The sequence below is a fragment of the Solanum dulcamara genome, chromosome 9, assembly GCF_947179165.1.
Source record: "Solanum dulcamara chromosome 9, daSolDulc1.2, whole genome shotgun sequence".
NCBI classification, from domain to species: domain Eukaryota; kingdom Viridiplantae; phylum Streptophyta; class Magnoliopsida; order Solanales; family Solanaceae; genus Solanum; species Solanum dulcamara.
Window position 1 is genome coordinate 581,518 of NC_077245.1, and position 17,688 is coordinate 599,205.

At 35.0% G+C, this 17,688-nt stretch overlaps 3 protein-coding genes across 5 annotated transcripts; 1 reads left to right on the forward strand and 2 right to left on the reverse strand.

Annotated features, from left to right (window-relative positions):
* Window positions 1-247: 247 nt before the first annotated feature.
* On the reverse strand, window positions 248-4,753 carry LOC129904367 (uncharacterized). Of its 2 annotated transcripts, none has more exons than XM_055979931.1 (9): window positions 4,425-4,753; window positions 4,088-4,114; window positions 3,174-3,253; window positions 2,144-2,216; window positions 1,888-1,945; window positions 1,043-1,094; window positions 915-939; window positions 705-796; window positions 248-603 (listed from the first exon to the last, which is right to left on the reverse strand). In XM_055979931.1, exons 1-9 carry the CDS (start codon window positions 4,536-4,538, stop codon window positions 552-554), a joined length of 573 nt encoding a protein of 190 aa, XP_055835906.1. In that variant the 5' UTR covers window positions 4,539-4,753; the 3' UTR covers window positions 248-551. The 2 variants fall into 2 exon arrangements, with proteins under 2 accessions (XP_055835906.1, XP_055835905.1); XM_055979930.1 differs by having other exon boundaries at window positions 248-606.
* A 2,791-nt stretch (window positions 4,754-7,544) lies between these two features.
* LOC129903446 (F-box/kelch-repeat protein At5g42350-like) lies at window positions 7,545-10,785 on the forward strand. 2 transcript variants are annotated; one of them, XM_055979003.1, is made up of 2 exons: window positions 7,545-7,823; window positions 8,892-10,785. In XM_055979003.1, exon 2 carries the CDS (start codon window positions 9,200-9,202, stop codon window positions 10,607-10,609), a length of 1,410 nt encoding a protein of 469 aa, XP_055834978.1. In that variant the 5' UTR covers window positions 7,545-7,823; window positions 8,892-9,199; the 3' UTR covers window positions 10,610-10,785. The 2 variants fall into 2 exon arrangements, with proteins under 2 accessions (XP_055834978.1, XP_055834977.1); XM_055979002.1 differs by having other exon boundaries at window positions 7,546-7,823; window positions 8,855-10,785.
* A 740-nt stretch (window positions 10,786-11,525) lies between these two features.
* LOC129902395 (U-box domain-containing protein 44) lies at window positions 11,526-17,184 on the reverse strand. Its single transcript, XM_055977619.1, has 4 exons — window positions 16,936-17,184; window positions 15,674-16,241; window positions 15,231-15,540; window positions 11,526-13,180 (listed from the first exon to the last, which is right to left on the reverse strand). Exons 2-4 carry the CDS (start codon window positions 16,226-16,228, stop codon window positions 11,604-11,606), a joined length of 2,442 nt encoding a protein of 813 aa, XP_055833594.1. The 5' UTR covers window positions 16,229-16,241; window positions 16,936-17,184; the 3' UTR covers window positions 11,526-11,603.
* Between the last annotated feature and the right edge of the window lie 504 nt (window positions 17,185-17,688).

Below are 17,688 nucleotides of genomic sequence, written 5' to 3' on the forward strand. Positions count from 1 at the left end.
TACTAGATTTCCAACAAATATTCTTTATATATTTAATAGACTATTAAATATAAATACAGTATTTGCACGAACGTTGTTGGGTTCTTAAGAATCCGCTCCCACCACTCTAGATCCGCCCTTGTTCCCCCTGCCAACACATTCTTAACAGAGCTGGTTGCACGGGGCTTGCCTAGTGTAGTTTAGTTTTTTCATGTTGTTTTGCAAACTATTGCACAAGAATGGGTTTATCTAACGTACACTCAAGAGATAGCGGCTGCAAATTCCTCTAGATATTTTCAACAAGAAATAAGGACACAAACGACACATTAGATATTGTTCATCGATAAAATTAGTTTCTTTTGAGTACTACTTGAGATGCCTGATACATGGTCCAACAAAAAGGAGGAAAGAACATGTATGTTATATTACGTAAAGATATCAGAAGAAGATATATGAGGACGTAAAAAAATGTTTCTACTACTATTGAAGTGATCTTCTTTCCTGGTTTAGGATAGGGACATTCTTCATTCTTTACCCCATCAACTAGTCAAGAAACAAAATGATTTATCAGGTCAAAGTTCTCCATCTGTATCTTTGTCTTCATCACCTATTGCCTTATTGGAGCTGCTGCACAAATGTAGACAGTTCTTAATCACTATATATGTGAAATGCTTAGAAGATTTCTAACACAACATGATAAAGGAACTATAGCCAAAAATAATTACCTTGTCCCTTTGCAATAGTTGCTGAGATCTTCACATAATACCTTGGTTACATCTCCAACTTTGACATATCCTTTCTTTATCAACTCTGCCAACTGTTATATGGGACAACATTAATGTAATAGGCAATAGTTCATCATTAGTTTAGTATAAAGAGGATAAAGTAGCTTTCAACCCCGAGAAAGCGTCATTATTGTGGGAAAATCATCTTACCTCATCTTCAGTTTGCTCGAGTAACCTGGCCACATAAACACATTGTTAAAGTGTTATATTTAGAGTAGAATCAGAAAAGAAATAGAAATTTCACTGTAGCTAAGAGGTGTAAGTGGTTCCTCTCTTACCTTCCACAAAAGGATGACATAGCTTTTGAATGTGCTCGAGCTTCTTGCTTATCTATCAAGGAATTCAAAAAAAGGCAAAACATTAACATTGAAGATCTCTGTAAACTCTAATCCATAAAAACCAGGGATGATTTACTGAGGAAATCACATAATTGGTGTCCCTGATAAATTATTCCTGTTCTCAGTGCACTTATTAAATGAGAATTCAACTGTTGATTCGGACAACAAGAAATGGTGAGGTTTAGCCTAGTAACCAATTAAATTGCCAAAATATAAATGGTAGAACCATAATCAAGTTCCCAGTTTCCAAGCTGTTAGAACATATCCCCAAGCTTATGTGTAAACAAATTGAGAGAATATAAAAAGAAAAGATCTTTGACTCGCCAACTAAGAACGTGCTAGATCATCCCCAAAACAAAAATGGCAAGGTATTATGTTATTCACATGAATGTACATCATGTACGAATTGAATTTTGGCAGCTAGAACAACCATGAGTCTGACTGAGGTTTGTGATTAAAACAGAATGGGTGTGAGAGAGAGAAAAAATCTCATGTCCCCCAAAATACTGAAGTCCTTGATTTACATTATGTCCAACTCGTCCAGAGAGATGGACCTGCATATATATAGAGAATATGGTGCTCACTGACATTCAACTCTACAAGGCACGATATCCAAGAGTTAATTTGGCAGGAAGATAGCTGATGAAGGCCTTGCAGGTTGACAGAAAACTAGGTAGCGGACCTTTGAAGAAATTTATATTCTCGATATTAGCAACATTAGCAGTCCAGTTATAAAAATGAAGAAGTGTCCCAAGCAGGAGAAGAAATAAAGTCATGAGACATACTAGTCTTGAGAAGGTCCCAATTATTTACTTTGATCCAAGTGTTTGTGCTTGAATCCACCTAGCAGGCAAAAGGGAAAATCATTAGCATTAAAGAAACATTTCACTCAACTAATAGTGAGCATAAAGTGTACAAAGCTATTATTTGTTTTGAAGTTTAGGTTTGATTCAATTGTGTCTATTAATACAGTTCCTGTTCTTTTGTTTTAAAAATAATATATAGCAATGAGAAACTAGCAAGACTTCAAGGAAAGGCTACCTTCTCCAGTGTATAATCTTGCATCTTTTCACAGAGGTCGTCTAAGAGTTCAACAACTCGTAGCTCACTGACTCTGCTTGAAGAAATAAATAAAAGAAGTTACTAAAATCACAGAAGTATGGACGCTTATATGCATGTCAACTCAACAACAGGGAAAAGGATTGTGCAGCACTCTATAAGTGGTTGCTCCTAGCAGCTCAAGGAATCTGGTCATCGGGGGAAGGAGGGAAGGTAAAAAGAAGAGGAAAGAGACCAATGGCGTCTAAGAACAGTGAGAGGCCAACGTTGAGCGAAAAGGATTATCAGACCCTTAAATTTGGATCAGTGGAAAGAGAGTAAGAATATGCATGAGTGAGAACTTGCTTTTAGTATAATTTTTTAAAAAAATTGACTGTAGTTCTAAGGGCAAAGATGGTAACGCACTATATTATCTAAGCTCCCCACCTACTCATTTTCTGGAACTCACAGCATGAATTACTTATTGAGAACATCAAATAATTGTTTTGAAACTTGAGACCACTCTTCTCTTACGTCTATTCTCTTAGAACAAAGCTGATGCTTACCTTTTGTTCAAATAACAAACATCTAATGAGGGCTTGATTCAGATAATATTTTCCGTACAACTAGTTTTTCAAAATGAAAAGGAGAACAAAAGTTTTTTGAGAATGAAGAAAGGGGAAGAAAAGTATAAACTTTATGCAAGTACATTTCCTAGAAAATGACATACGCAATACCCTTGGAAAGAGTGGATATGATAAGAGCAAATAACACAAAAGCAGATAGACCAATAAGCATGTTCAAACTGGAAGAAAGTATCTATAATGTAGTTCCGTCAGGTGAAGAAAACCAATATTCTTAACTCTTTAACCTGGAAATAGAGAAATGTGTTTGAACTGTAACCTAGATTGGTTCTTAAATACAACTGGGTAATAGATTTTGAAGTTGTAACAGAAAGAAAAAGAATAAAGCAATTAGGAACTGATGTAAGCAAAGACCTTATTAATCAATAAGGTGATCATTAATATTTGACCTGTAATCAATAAGTTTCCCTTCACGCTGACCTTTAGAATCCAGGCGATGTCTCATGTCTAAATGGTTTCTTGGCTTTTCCTATAAAATACACATATATTAGCCCAGGAAATGTCAGTGAAAAGGTCAAAGACAACTTTATATAACTAGGACATATACTACTTTAAATAAGTGAAAATATGAAAGACAACTTGAACTGAAGATCTTTCACTTCTGATGTATTTTCCTAGTTATCAATTATTTAGAACATCGATTTTCTAGTATTAAAATTAAAAAATTCTATAAAACAATTGATACCACTATTAACTATAGCCTCTTTCTCAAGGAGTTAGCCATGTAGGTAACCCTGGGTTTGATTCTTCCATCTTTTTTAGAAGCTTGCTTATAGTAAATTGCAGCTTCAAAAAACCAAGTACTTATATGATTGGTCACAGTAGCCAAGAAATAAGGATATCAGTGCATGCGACGCTTTATTAACAACTTCTCGTCTCAAAAGTGAATCAAGTTTGGCCTTGGCACAACTTAAGTAGTCTTGCTTCACCATGTATAAATCAAAGGCTTATACATAGATATAAGCTAGTGAGATACAAGAATGGAGTAGTTCAAACATTTCAAAATGGAGAGCAACATATCATCATGTCTTCTAAAAACATCAAATCTTGACTAGCACAAGTTCAAACATGTCCATCTCCTTATAAGGAGTAGTTCTCAGTTTAGGTCATAACTCATATTCATTTATACAAATCATGCTAGAAGAAGCTAAATATCTCCATTTCTAACCTAGAGTCAGATAGCATCATGGTATATAGTTAGAATGATTTCTTTTTCTTCCTTTTACAAGGTATGACAAACTTCTACAAGGTAAATACACAACAAAAGAGAGAAAGATCACCGAAGCGACAGTGATTTTCTTACTTTCAACAGTCCACGCTCAAGCTCCTCCTGAGAATCATGAAAACAAACGAGTCAGATCCAAATCAGGCACAACAAGTGAAATCAATTGTCAATTATATTCAAATTTTTGCTTTCATATTACTTCTTCGTCTAGTATTCCTAACGAACATACAAACAATAAATCAACTACTTCTCAATCTCAAACCAATCGGAGTCCACTAAATAAATCCTGTGTCCAATAATTTGTCTTTAACCAAATTATAAAGTTTATCTAAACTAGATCATTACGAAGGAAATAATTTGCATTGAATCTATACACAATGGAGTAAAATAAGCAAAAGAGAGTGTAAATACTTACAGCAATGGCGGAGCAAGCAGAACATTTATCTTCGATGCAGAGCGTAACTGGTAAAACAGAAAAGAAAGCAATAGAAACAATCAAAATAGATCTCGTATGCAGCTTAATCGCCATTTTCCCGATTTATCCTTCTTCGTGCCAACTTCTGCCGGTGCCGGAATCGCAGAAGGCCAGAAGCTATGTACAAGTATTTGAATGAGAACGGCGGTCCACGTCATAGGCGGCATTGGTGTCATTATCCAATCAGAATGAGCCACGTTTGCTCTTTTTTCTCTAATTGATTAGCCACGTCGGATTGAACTCGTTCACATTTCGTTTGTTTTTTTTTGCCCTTTTTGGATAGTGTATGTAAAGTTTGGGTTAAATATGATGATTAAGTTAAAATGAGACAATTTAACCTTAATAATTCATGAGAATACATTATTACTTAACATTTCATAATTAATTCTGTATATGAAAAACATATATACATAATTTTCCAACCACGTGGATCCCAGCTGTTGATCTACCTTTAAATTATAATCTTGTACTACTCTACTCATTTATGATTAAGTGGGTTACTACTAATATTTGTTGGTTAAGTGTCCTAATCACTTTCCACCTAGACAAATTGACAAACATAAACCCAAACCACAAACAAACAATAGATTGGATTTTTAAAAAATGATTTTGTCAAAAAAAAATTCCTTTTTTGGTTGGTGCATTGATGTAATATAGTAAAAGGGGAATGTGATTTTTGACTTCAATTATTGGAGAAATTTTAGAAAAGTCTTATAATAGTTACTTTTAAGTAAATTTGTTTAGAAATAAAGTTTAACTAATATTAACGGACAATGTAAAAGATTTTTACACAAAAAAAATATTTTATCACAAATTATACTATCAAGACATTTGTATCCATTATGACATGTAACATGTTTTATTCATAAGATTACAAATGAAAGATTGTCTATAAACTTCTCTTGGATAATATGACAATACAAAATATTATTTGCATTAACGATATCTATAAGTTACACTGTTGAAATGTGCCTTAAAATAAACATCAAGCAAAAATTAGATATGTTACTTCTTTTATTTCTTATTTAGTATCGAGTATTCGTTTTGTGACACGTTTTATCCGAATTTATGTTGAAAAAACTTTCTTAAATGAGTAAGTATTTGAACGGATAATTCAAGAATTAATATCTCCATTTTATTAAAAGCTGAAAAATTATTCAACTAATTACTGGTAGGGGTGTACATGGACCGGTTGATTCAAATTTTTTACAAACCAAACCAAACCATTTGTGTCGGGTTATTAAATCTATAAACCAAACCAAACCAATAAAAGTCGAGTTTTTCGATATCAATTTTTCTCGGATTTATCGATTTTTTGGGGGTTTTTTGGATTTTTCCGGGTTTCTCAGATTTTTCATAGTATCTAATAAAAAACACAGAGCAGTGCTTCTTAAAAAGAGTTCTAGTACAAAATATCAACATATAAGATGGAGGCAAAACATTGTTTGGAGTTTTAACTTTATAATATAACTTTATAAGATGACCTTTTTTGTATATTATTTAGATGGGCTTCTCAAGTTCAAATCTAAATGTAAGAAAGAAAATAAAAATTATGAAAATTTTTTAAAAAATATTTATAAATTATATTTTAATAAATATTTTTATGTATAACATAATTTAAAAGTAGTATATCTATAATCGGGTCGGTTTGGGTTCGGTTTGACTTTTTTTAGTTAAAACCAAACAAACCCTATAATGGTCGGGTTTTTTTTTCCAAACACCAAACCAAGCCACACCAAATCACTAATCGATTTTTTTTCTGATTTAATTCGGTTTGTCAGTTTGGTGCGTTTTATCGATTTGTCCTGTAGAACCCTAATTATTGACTAAGCACTAGCCAAACATTAAAGATCCCATACTAAGCTTTTATGATTAACTAGCTACTATTAATACTTTATTGGCTAATTGTCCTAGTTACTTGCCAACTAAATTAAATGAAAAGAAAAGCTCAAACCCAAAAAGAAAGGAAAATACATTGGATAAAAAGTACATTATATTATTATAAATAAATTCTAGTAATATTTCAAACACTAATTTTGTGGTAGGTGCATTTATTAAATTCAAAATAATTGGCAATTGAATTTCTCATCCTATTAAATGGAGTTATTTTTATCAATTGAAAGTTGCCCTCTTTATTCATGATAAATTATTGTATGCTCTTTTATCCAATGAAAAACTTAAATTTGTCTCTTCTTTCTCTGTTCTTTTCTTCAATTGTTTTTTATTATTAATTAAAATATCAATGTACGAAATTTCTAGGTCCCATTTGAACATATTTTTGGAAAATGTTTTTTTTTTTGAGAACACGTTGGAAATGCAAAGAAAAATGTGTGCCTTTTCAACAAAATGTTTAAAAAATGTTTTTATATTTATAAATACTGTCTCGAGACAACAAAAGCGCATTTACATTCAATAGAGATTTATATTTGAAAAAGAATAATTAATTATAAGCAAATAGGAAAAGAAAAAAGCGAAAAATTATATTATTCCTTTGTCTAATTTATCTAACATTTTTCGCTTTTTGAGATTCAACCCCCATTTGGCATAAATTTTGAGTTGAAACTAGATTATTATTTTTAAGTTGTGTTTAAACATATAATTTATTTGGAAAAAAATGAAAGTTTTGCTGGAAGTAACAAAAATTCAAAAATGGTATGAGCCAATTTTGATAACTTGAAAATATTTGAAGCTTAGATTTTTAAAGTCAAATATATATTTAAAGATATTTTTTTTAAATCTATAATAAAATGCTAGCTCAAATTGTGTGAATTTTAATTTATATGTATACTTTTTATTATAATAGCATGTGAATAGTTACAGCTTATATTAATTTTAAGAATTTATTAAATGATTTTGCAGAAGAGAAAAATATCACATATAACTTTAAAAAAACCAATAAAGAAAAAAACAAAAGGCAGACACCGCAGCGAATGTGTGGAAAAAAGAGAGGGGTCGCTTTTTGTATAAAATTACAATCTGAGCTAACTTTACTAAATTCATTCCCCAACCAACACCAATATATATATATATATAAAAGAAAGTATATTACCACTTCTTCTACTTGGAATGATAATTAGCTTCTTACTTATTTTGATTAATACAATTTGTGGGGTTTCCTTTTTAACATTCTTTCTTGTTTTTTTCACATGAGGTGAACCATTTGATCTTTTGTTGATCGATTCTTGCTTCACTCAGCTTAAAGATGCTTTCTTTTATGATATGACAACAAGATCTCATTTGGGTTTCTGATTTTTCTTCTTCTGATGAAAAAAAGATGAATCTTTATTCTTGATTGTGGATCCAATGGTCTATGGAGCTCAAAATGACTTGATTAAAGAGGTTTGCTCCTCCCTTCCCTTGAATTTTACATGGTTTCTCTCCCTTTTCTTGTTTCTCCATCTGGGTATGTATCTATGTTTCTGGTTTTCAAGATTTGTTTTGGGATAAAGTTTTGATCTTGTGAGTTTCACAGTGTGCTTTTAGCTCTTTTTTTTTAATGTTCTTGTGTTTACTTTGTCTTTGTGCTTTCTAAGCTTTTGGATTTGCTTTATTTGTTTTTTAGCTGTTTCCTTTTGTCCTGGGGTGGGTTGTTGAATGGATTCTGATTGTTGGAGATTCAATTGATTTTCTAGGATAAGGGATTAGGGATGGATACTGGAAGGATATTTCAGGGAGAAAAATATGAAGCTTGTATTCAATGAAAAAATAATGAAATTTGAAGCATCTTTGTTCATTTTAACCTAAAAATTGTGTCTGGGGAATATATAGGAGGTCACCCTTTAGATTCCTAGTGGCTTTAATGAAAGAATGAGTCATATATTTCGATCACTCTTGAAAGGGGGATCCTGCATTCACTTGTTAGTACCTAGGACTAGGTGATACATTTTCCAGGCTTTTGTGCTTCTCTACTTTAAGGTGTATGTGAGTTTGAGGAGTAATATTTGTCATTGCTTCAAGAAAGTTTAGGTGTCTGCAAAAAAGATAGAAGAACAAAAAGGTTATATTTTTGAGGGTCTGAAGAGGTTGTTCTATTTATTGGTCTGAGCAAGATACAACTTATTTAAACTATATATTTGAAATGAACAATTCATAAAAAGAAATCTTTTTGTGGGATTATGTGTATTCTATATTTACTTACGATACCATTTGTCAATTCTTGGTCATTGTCATTGAGATTCATGTCCATTCGGATTAATATTTAGGTATAGATATTACCTCTTCTTTTTTTCTCCTTTCAAACAAAGAAAAATGATTGTGCAATGTTGGGGCGTCGTGTGTCTTTTAAGAAGTATCTAGGACTTGAATTTCCAATAACTTGTCAATTTATGTGACAAACGTGTAAGATATTGCCTGTGTCTTTTTAAATACAGTTGTAGGATAATACGATGACATCAGAAAGATTAACAGGAGAAGAATCTCTTCAACAAGATTTGGAGTCTTTAAGCGTGTCTAAAAGGTTAGTCAGAAGTGTGAGCCAGAAGTTGAAAAAGAAGAACCATAGAAGTGGAGGAGAAGAAGAGGATGACAGCAAGGGCATTTCGTTGAGATGTCTAACGCTATATGGCAGAGGAGGTGGTTGCAAAGTGGGTGCTGACACTGGTGACGACTTAGGGGATTCATGCGCTAGAAGAAGGTCAAATGCAAGTGAGGAAGGCAAAGGGTACAGCCCGATATGTGGAAATGAAGAAACGTCTGTAGATTGCTTCTCTTATGGGATGAGGGAAAAATTCTGGAGGAGGACTAATAGGAAATCTCTAGAGCTTGAAGCAGCACTCGAGAACAAAAGCATGAATTTGTTTTTGCCGGATGATATCCTCGAAATGTGCTTATTGAGGGTTCCATTTGTAAGTCTCGTGAATGCTAGGATGGTGTGCAAGAAATGGAGAAACTTGACAATGACACCTCGTTTCTGGCGAATGAGGCAGGAAGGTTCATTCCAGAGTCCATGGTTGTTTCTATTTGGGGTTGTAAAAGATGGTTGTTGTTCTGCAGAAATACATGCATTTGATGTTTCCTTCAACCAATGGCACAAAATGAATTCTGAAGTTCTGAAAGGGAGGTTTTTATTCTCTGTTGCTGGTATCCATGATGATGTTTACGTTGTTGGAGGCTGTTCTAGCCTTGCTAACTTTGGGAAGGTTGATAAGAGCTCATTCAAGACACATAAAAGTGTGCTCGTTTTTAGTCCTTTGATGAGAACGTGGCGTAAAGCTGCACCGATGAAGCATGCAAGATCATCCCCTATTTTAGGAACTTATGAGATCAGTTCAGATTGTTTAATTATTAGGAATCAACAAACTCGAGGAGACAGAAGATTTTACCGTCCCAGAGTTGGTGGTGTATCAGATGTTTATGAAGATCCTCATAGACTTTCAGTGAGACGCCAGTTTCGACATTCTCTGGATGAGAACGAGGTTACATTCTTGCCCACTATGAAACCATACAAGTTTGTCAAACAAAAAAGCGAACATTCAAATAAAGATCAAAGACGATTTCTCTTGATTGCTGTAGGAGGTCTCGGGTGCTGGGATGAGCCTCTGGATTCTGGCGAAATTTATGATTCCATGTCAAATAAATGGACAGAGATCCAGAGGCTTCCTGTCGATTTCGGAATAGCTTGTTCAGGGGTCGTGTGCAATGGGTTGTTTTATGTTTATTCAGAAACTGATAAGCTAGCAGCATATGACGTTGAGAAGGGCTATTGGGTTAGAATCCAAACCAGTCCATTTCCTACCCGAGTTCATGAATACCACCCTAAACTTATATGCTGCAATAGTCGTCTATTCATGCTCTCCGTCTCCTGGTGTGAAGGGGAAGGTCAGATTGGCAGGAGAAACAAAGCAGTAAGGAAACTCTGGGAGCTTGATCTTATGTCTCTCACTTGGAGAGAAGTTTCAATACATCCAGATGCCCCAATGGATTGGAATGCTGCATTTATAGCTGATAAAAACTCTATATTTGGAGTCGAAATGTTCAAAATATTCGGGCAGGTGCTAGACTTCTTGACCGTTGGAGATGTTTCCGACACTGGAATAAACTGGAGCCATATCTCAAGGAACCGTCTCGCACAAGAACTGGATGCTGCTTCTTGCTTGACGAAATCCATGGCAGTACTGCATTTGTAACTGATCAAGAACTCCAACTTGTCACAATATATGTGCAGTCATTTTTCTCTCTCATATATTCTTTTGTTATGGAGAGTCTTTACCATTTGGTTGGACGTTTGATGCTGTTTAACTTAAATCTATATTCTTGTTTATTTCATTGTTATTTCCATTTGTTCTATTGATGTCATGCAGGTCATCCATTTGTTCTGTAATTAGTCTTTTGAGCAGTGAAATAAGAAAATCTGGTTTTTAAGGTTCTCATGTTATGCCTAGCAATAGCATTAAAGATGTAGCCCATTCAAAGATTATTATGATGTTGTAGGTCCTACTATCCTTCAAAGTGAAGGACAGCCTGGTACACTAAAGATTCTGCTATGTCCGGGTTATTTTACACAGCGTTTCCCCACTTGTTTATCACAAATTGCCTTAGGTGAAATATATATGTTTGAGATATATACATGAATATCGGCTATTTCATTTCCGTCAGTCAGTCAAAAGGGTATATCCAAACCATTTGTGCAATGAAAGGGGTACAAATATATTTTCTCTGAATCACATGCTACAAGAATTTTATTATTAATACAGATTCTTCCATTTCAATGGTTTCCACATAAAATTGAGAAAAAATGAAAATGAATTCAAGTAAGTTAACTCGATGCCAATAATTTTGGGACAGAAGGAACTTCAAATAAACTGACTCAGATCATAGAGCAATTTTTTTTGTAATGGTTTGGCAATAACTCGTAATGTTTAATAATAATACATTTTACAACAATAAATCTTACATCAACTTCTAGAGAGGGAAAAAAATCTTGTGAAGAAAATAGAATGAATAGACATGAATGAAAATAACCACTAAAAAGTGGCCTAGGGGCAGAACAAAGAATTCAAAAACCCCTCTATAAAGAAAAGAAAATACTATTTACCTGCTCCATACAACAACACACTGTTCCACCTAAGAAACTCATTAGTGGAAATGGCCACAATTCCCACGTAAATAGCTCGACAAATATCAGCTCGTGTTAGGGAATACCCCAGAGAAGTTTGGAATTCTGTCGACATGCTTCAGTGCCCGTTCTGCAATCTGTCGTGTCCTATAATCACCATGTTGAAAAGCATCTACGAGAGCTGTGCTCACGTTTGGATCACCAGAAACTTCATAGGCGATATCCTCTGTACGAAGCAATCTTTCAACTGCCCAAACTGCTCTTCTGCGCAGAGTCTCAGTCCGCTTCTCAAGTAACACAAGTAGTATAGGTTTGATTCCTTCAGCCTCACACAATTCATGGATACCTTGTTCAATATCAACTCCATCATCTAACAAAGTGCATACAGCTGCAAGTGATGCCTCAACGACCTTTTCATTTGTGTGGTCAAGAAGTGCCACCAACTTATCCACCGCTTGTCCTTCCAAGAGACAGAAGGTGTCTCTCAGAGAGCATGTCCCGCGATGGACCTTACACAATCCTGTTATAACAGGTGGTTTGCTCAAACAAGGGAAGATCGAGACACAAAAACCTGGCTTTGGTAGCTCAGGCAATTTGGTCAAGTTTTTGGATTCTTGAGATAAGTTCTCCAAAGCCATGGCGGAAACCATCTGCACGTTGTCAAGTCCATTGGTCTGCAGAAGTTCAATGAAGAGAGCAGCAACATTCTGTTCACGACAAAGTGCAACAGCATCAGGCTCATCATTTAAAACAAATGTGATCCTTGAGAGAACCTTCACAAGCCCTTCTAGATATGGCATAACAAAGCGACTCCCTCTTGTCTCTCCTTGTCGGATACTGACAATCCTGGAGATTGCCAGCTGGAAAGCACCTTCATCTAGCATTTGCCTTGTAAGTCCCCTATCTCTTTCAGGGAGATCAGCTAAAAGTCCAACTGCTGCAGCTTGCTCCTCGGTTATACCAATATTCTCTGATATGACTTTAATTAGACTACCAAGCTGACCTGATGTACCACGTAAGCAACGAGCAAGTTCTTGACCCATATGTGGAGAGAGGTTCCGCAGAAGCTTTATCGAAGCTACTCGAAGATCTTTCTGCGGAGCCTCGATAAACTGAACCAAACTAATAGTAGCAGCTGAGCTTTTAATGGCAGAAACAACGTTAAAAACCGTTGTGGGAGAACTTGTGAGTCCAAAAAGAACCTGGAGAAGCTTGCATTCTATTGCAGGACCAGTGTTGCTAATAAGATGTAGAAAATTGTGAACTATGTCCTCTGAGACAAGAGTCTGATGTTCAGATCCAACCGGAACTGAATCAAAATCATAACCTGTGTTGACAATATTTGCAAGAATTGTGGCAGAGACCTCTTTCAGTTTCATGGGCAGTTGGTTGGCCCCAACAAAGAATAGATCTTTGACGAGAGGGGGAAGTATACCTGCCTCTATGAGGATCTTGGCACTAGACTCATCAGAAGAGATTTGATTTAGAGATTTTAGAGCAGCCTCCCTTGATGACATATTACCATGTTTCATGATGCTGATTAGTGATGAACCAACAGTTCTAGCCACTAACACTTTCACATCATTATTAAGAACCAGCTCACCAAGGAAAACAGCCATGGAGAGTTTGGTCTCTGACGATCCTGGAAGAAGAAAAATTTAGAATGGAACAGCCAACAGTATGTGACTTTTTGGTTAATTGAAAGGACATCAGAAGAAGGGGTGCACTCCAACCCCCCCACGCGGCTCCCACCAACAAAAAAGCCACTAAACACACAACACTAGATACACACACGTCTGTGGAAGTTCCTGCTAGTTTATGAGAAAGAAAATGATAAGCCTTCACTACTAGATCTCTTACCAAATGATTCCTTAGTAAGTACTTAAAGAAAAGATCTTGTACATAAAAGGAATCATGCTAACCTACCCCATTAGGGGGTTGCTAAGTATTCTGAAAACCACTGATTACACACTTGATAAGGAACTCTCTCTTTCTACCCCTGCATGTCCTCTCTTCTGCATGCGTGAGAGAGGGAGTAAGTAGAATGTGGCAAACTTGTACTATTTGTATAATCAAGACTATATAGTCAGATATGACACCCCCCAAAAACACATCAAAAGAAAGAGGTGTAGTCGAGACAGTGTACACTGTTAGAGAAAGAGTTGGACGAAATCAACGAGAACTTTAAATGAATATCAAATATTTGATAAGTTCATGAAGGAGGAAGAAAAAATCCTACATAATAATCAAGATAGTTGCTATGAAATTTCAGACGCAAGGCAAGTATTCCAGAAAAAAAGTTATTACCAAAGTCTGATGATGAAAAATAGGAGAATTGTTCCATAGATTATGGATCCCTAATCTATGGTGGTTTCTACGGCTCCACAGAATGATAATGAGAAAAATGATAACTACCATGTGTTTAAGAAGACTTCCAAAAAGCATAGAATATTCACCAACGCGCCTACTAGGACGGGGGAGGGACTGGCAACAGTCTTCAGGTACACCCCGATTACCTCACTGTAACTACTAAGGTTTTGAAAGTCAAGACTTCGTCTATTACAGAATGGAAACTCAGATCTGATTTCATTAGAAAATATTCATGAACCATCAAGCAATTCACCGCTATCATGCCATGAACATCACACAATTTCAGAGGAAAAGTATGCACTTGCAGCACATGATAATATAGAATCAACTTATATGCTAGATAAGGAAGTGAATTACGACAAGGGGAAACGATGCAAACTAAGAGAGCTGCACATGCAAAAAATTCAATTGCCAGGGAAAAGGAAAAGGATGCTACATAAGGAAGTGAATTACGACAAGGAGGGGAAGCAATACAAATTAAAGAGTTGCACATGAAGAACCTTCAGCTGACGGGGCAAAGGGAAAGGAAGAAACGATGTAGGATTGCATGGACATCTTATTGATCGAGTGTCCAAACTTGAGACAAGTTTCTACCCATCCAAGGATAGCTGATGCAGAAATGAAGATGGAAACTTTCATGAAACACTCCACAAAGTCATTTTAATAGCTCGTTACTGTAGTAAACTGCTATTGTGGTGAGTTCTGTAGCAGTTCTATAGGGTTGGGGTTATCAGTTAGGTCATATTAATTTTAGGTAACTTTTCAATTAATTGCTCCCTTGTTTTCGTTATCTTGTTGTTCCTTTAATCAGTTTCCAGATTCACAGTAATTAGGAGTTCTAGATTGTTATTGATGAGTATTGGTAGTCCTTTTTCCTATAAATAGAGCTGTATTTCAGCTTTGTAATACATTCAACCATTGTTCTTAATGATATTTTGCCTTTTGGCTTTCATATTCAGTCTAGAACTTCTAGGGTAAACTCTCCCTTTATTTCCTATCAATAAATATTAAACACGGTTTAGACATGCTTTGAAGTAAAGAACTTCCTACACGCTCCGACATCATCAAAACCCCTCATAGTGTATGGTGTACAATACCTACTAGAATCATAAGAAAAGGTAAAATATGCTGCCTAAGAAAAAAGGAGTTTACTTGAGTGTAAGGTTTGCGTACATCCTACCCTCCCCATGAATGAAATCCCACATAACTTTTGGGGTTGTCTTCGGCCCATGATCCATTTCATTTAACAATCAATTGGAACAAATATATTAAGTAATACAACGAGGCACAAGAGATGGAGACTCAGACAACAGGTAAAATACCTTCAAGTAGTAGAGTTAATAAGGGTTGCAACCGGCCATTTTCTGCCATTTGTTTTACATTAATCTCACACTTTTCCAGATTCTCCAGAGTATTCTCAGCCTTCTCAACAGTCACAAGATTCTCAGATTTGCTGCTGGCCATCCCAACCAGAATCAGAATGGCCCCATTAACTGAACCAATCTTTCCGCACAAATTTTCAGATTTGGATAGCTCATATAGCAAAGAAATGGCTGCCTCTCTTTCTTTGGATTGTTCATTTGATAAGAATTTGACTATTGTGCGTACATTGTCGCCCTCAGCCATTATTTCCTGCAAGAAAAGAGCAGAGCATATAATGAAAGAAAATAAATTAATAAGGGAAAACATAAACAATAGGAACAATCAACTTCATAAAACAGACTTTGGTAACAACATAAATATTATTTTACTGAAGTTCTACAACCTTATTGTCATCGTCGTCCTCTACCACAACTAGAAGCGTTTCAAGAGCTTTACATCGAACTCTGCGGCTGCTGGTTTTTAACATGTCTACAATCATGGGTATGAGCTCTGCATTTCGGATAACATGTTTGTTGGCGCGACTTTTTTGACAAAGGTGCTGAACAAACTTTAAAGCCTGCATAATATCACCCTCCCCACTACCCATAGATAATGATCTGCGAGCCATATCAATTTGTGCAGCTTCATTCCTTGCATTCCATTCTTCAATAGTATTTCGTAGAGCTATACTTGGATTCAGCTCCGTGCTTTTCAGATCTCTATGTGTTAAAGGGCACACAGGCTTTCTTCCGCTATCCCTACATTCCTTGAACCATTTCTCAATAGCTTCCCTCTCAAAAGTCATGCCATTTTCCAGAGTAACAGGATCCTGCATTACTTGTTTGGTCAAAGGGCATATGAATGCATCATAAATTGGTTCTATATGCATTCTCTCGAGATGGTAACTCTCCTCGGACGGGCTACCAGGATCATGATTCCCATCCCAGCTTTCAGCCATTAAAGCTTTCTACCTGTCAAAGCATCTAACATAACTTTAGAGCCCGACGCAAGAATCTCAAACAAATGACACACTACGCATAACCAAACCTCTTGAGCAAGAATTTGCTCCTATTAATATGAAACACTACAGCTGTCATGAATGTGATCGAAAAAGCACACTTAAACTTGTGAAGTAATATGTCCCTTATCCATTTTTCTAGACTTATATTCTGGAGTTAAAAGCAAAACAACATAACACCAAAAAAAGAAAACAAAAAATTGGGAAGAAAAGATTATCCAAAATACAAGAGACTTCATAGGATGCTACACAATACTAAGTGTCCACTTAAAGGAATTGTTTTATCCAAGATTTGATATTTTATCAAGCCATTGGCATTTCTCTTCTATGATGATATACACCAAAATCATGCTTTCTGTATCAACAAAATTCCAACTTTAAAAATGTGATTAAAAACAGCAAGAGAAATTACAACTAGTACTTCTTTAATCAAAGATCATAATTATATTGACCCAAACAAATGATGAACAGTAAAACTAAAAATTTACTGATCAAAGTTCCATCACTAAAGTCAATATAAACCAACACCATTAGAACCCCAATTTCAACGAGCAAAAAAAGAGAGAAAACAAAAAACTTCTACTTGGGGTTGTAAGAAAACTAGAAATGAATTGAACTTTTCACAAGTCAGCTGAAAAAGTTCATACCTTTATGAAAAAAAGACGATGTTACTCAGCTCACAAGACTCAAAGGGAAGTTATGAAATCAAGTCTGCAACAAAACCCAAAGATGAAATTAAGCAGAATTCAGAGTCTTCCATGAATCTTGAATTAGGGTTTGAATGGGGCCATGTTGGGGGTGGGGGTGGGGTTGGTGGGGGAGGAAAAAGGAAGGAGAAAGAGCTGGCAGCAGGGGTTTTGATGTATACAAACAAAGTGGAAAATTACAAATTATTCTAATATGTAGTTGTCTGGTATTTTAATACTACTTAAAATGTTGAGTTGACTCAGAAAAAAACTTCGTTGACGGAACACACAATTATTTTTGCTCAAAACTTCAGAAATTTTTTGTTATTTTCAATATTCTCTATAAAAAAAAATCTGAACAATATTTACTAAATTTAAATATAATTATTTTTTTGTCTAATGTAGTATCACGAGTTTTAGATTCGACGGAAAATAATTTAATTAATTTTGCAAAGAAAAATTTTGAGTTTTATATATACATACAACAAATCGCATAATCGAGAAATCGCATAATCAAGAAAGAGATTTATACGAGAAATATACTAATTAATCAAGATTAAGATTTTGTTGGTGTATTTACATAATGTAACATAAATTTACCATGAGTCTTTTCAAGGTTAATCAAAACTTTGTTTGTTAGACTAACTAAAAATAAGTGTAACATCTAGACCATTAATTTTAGATTTTTTTTAATTTCATCTTAAATTAGTGAAG

Coding starts and splice junctions, on each gene's coding strand:
- LOC129902395 (XM_055977619.1), bottom strand. CDS start 16,228: ATGGCTGAAAGCTGGGATGGGAATCATGATCCTGGTAGCCCGTCCGAG. Junction 15,541..15,673: donor AGGACGACGATGACAATAAG/GTTGTAGAACTT, acceptor CTTTTCTTGCAG/GAAATAATGGCTGAGGGCGA. Junction 13,181..15,230: donor ATTAACTCTACTACTTGAAG/GTATTTTACCTG, acceptor TTCTTCTTCCAG/GATCGTCAGAGACCAAACTC.
- LOC129903446 (XM_055979002.1), top strand. CDS start 8,870: ATGACATCAGAAAGATTAACAGGAGAAGAATCTCTTCAACAAGATTTG.
- LOC129904367 (XM_055979930.1), bottom strand. CDS start 4,538: ATGGCGATTAAGCTGCATACGAGATCTATTTTGATTGTTTCTATTGCT. Junction 1,095..1,887: donor TTGGGACCTTCTCAAGACTA/GTATGTCTCATG, acceptor ATTCCTTGATAG/ATAAGCAAGAAGCTCGAGCA. Junction 607..704: donor AACTATTGCAAAGGGACAAG/GTAATTATTTTT, acceptor ACATTTGTGCAG/CAGCTCCAATAAGGCAATAG.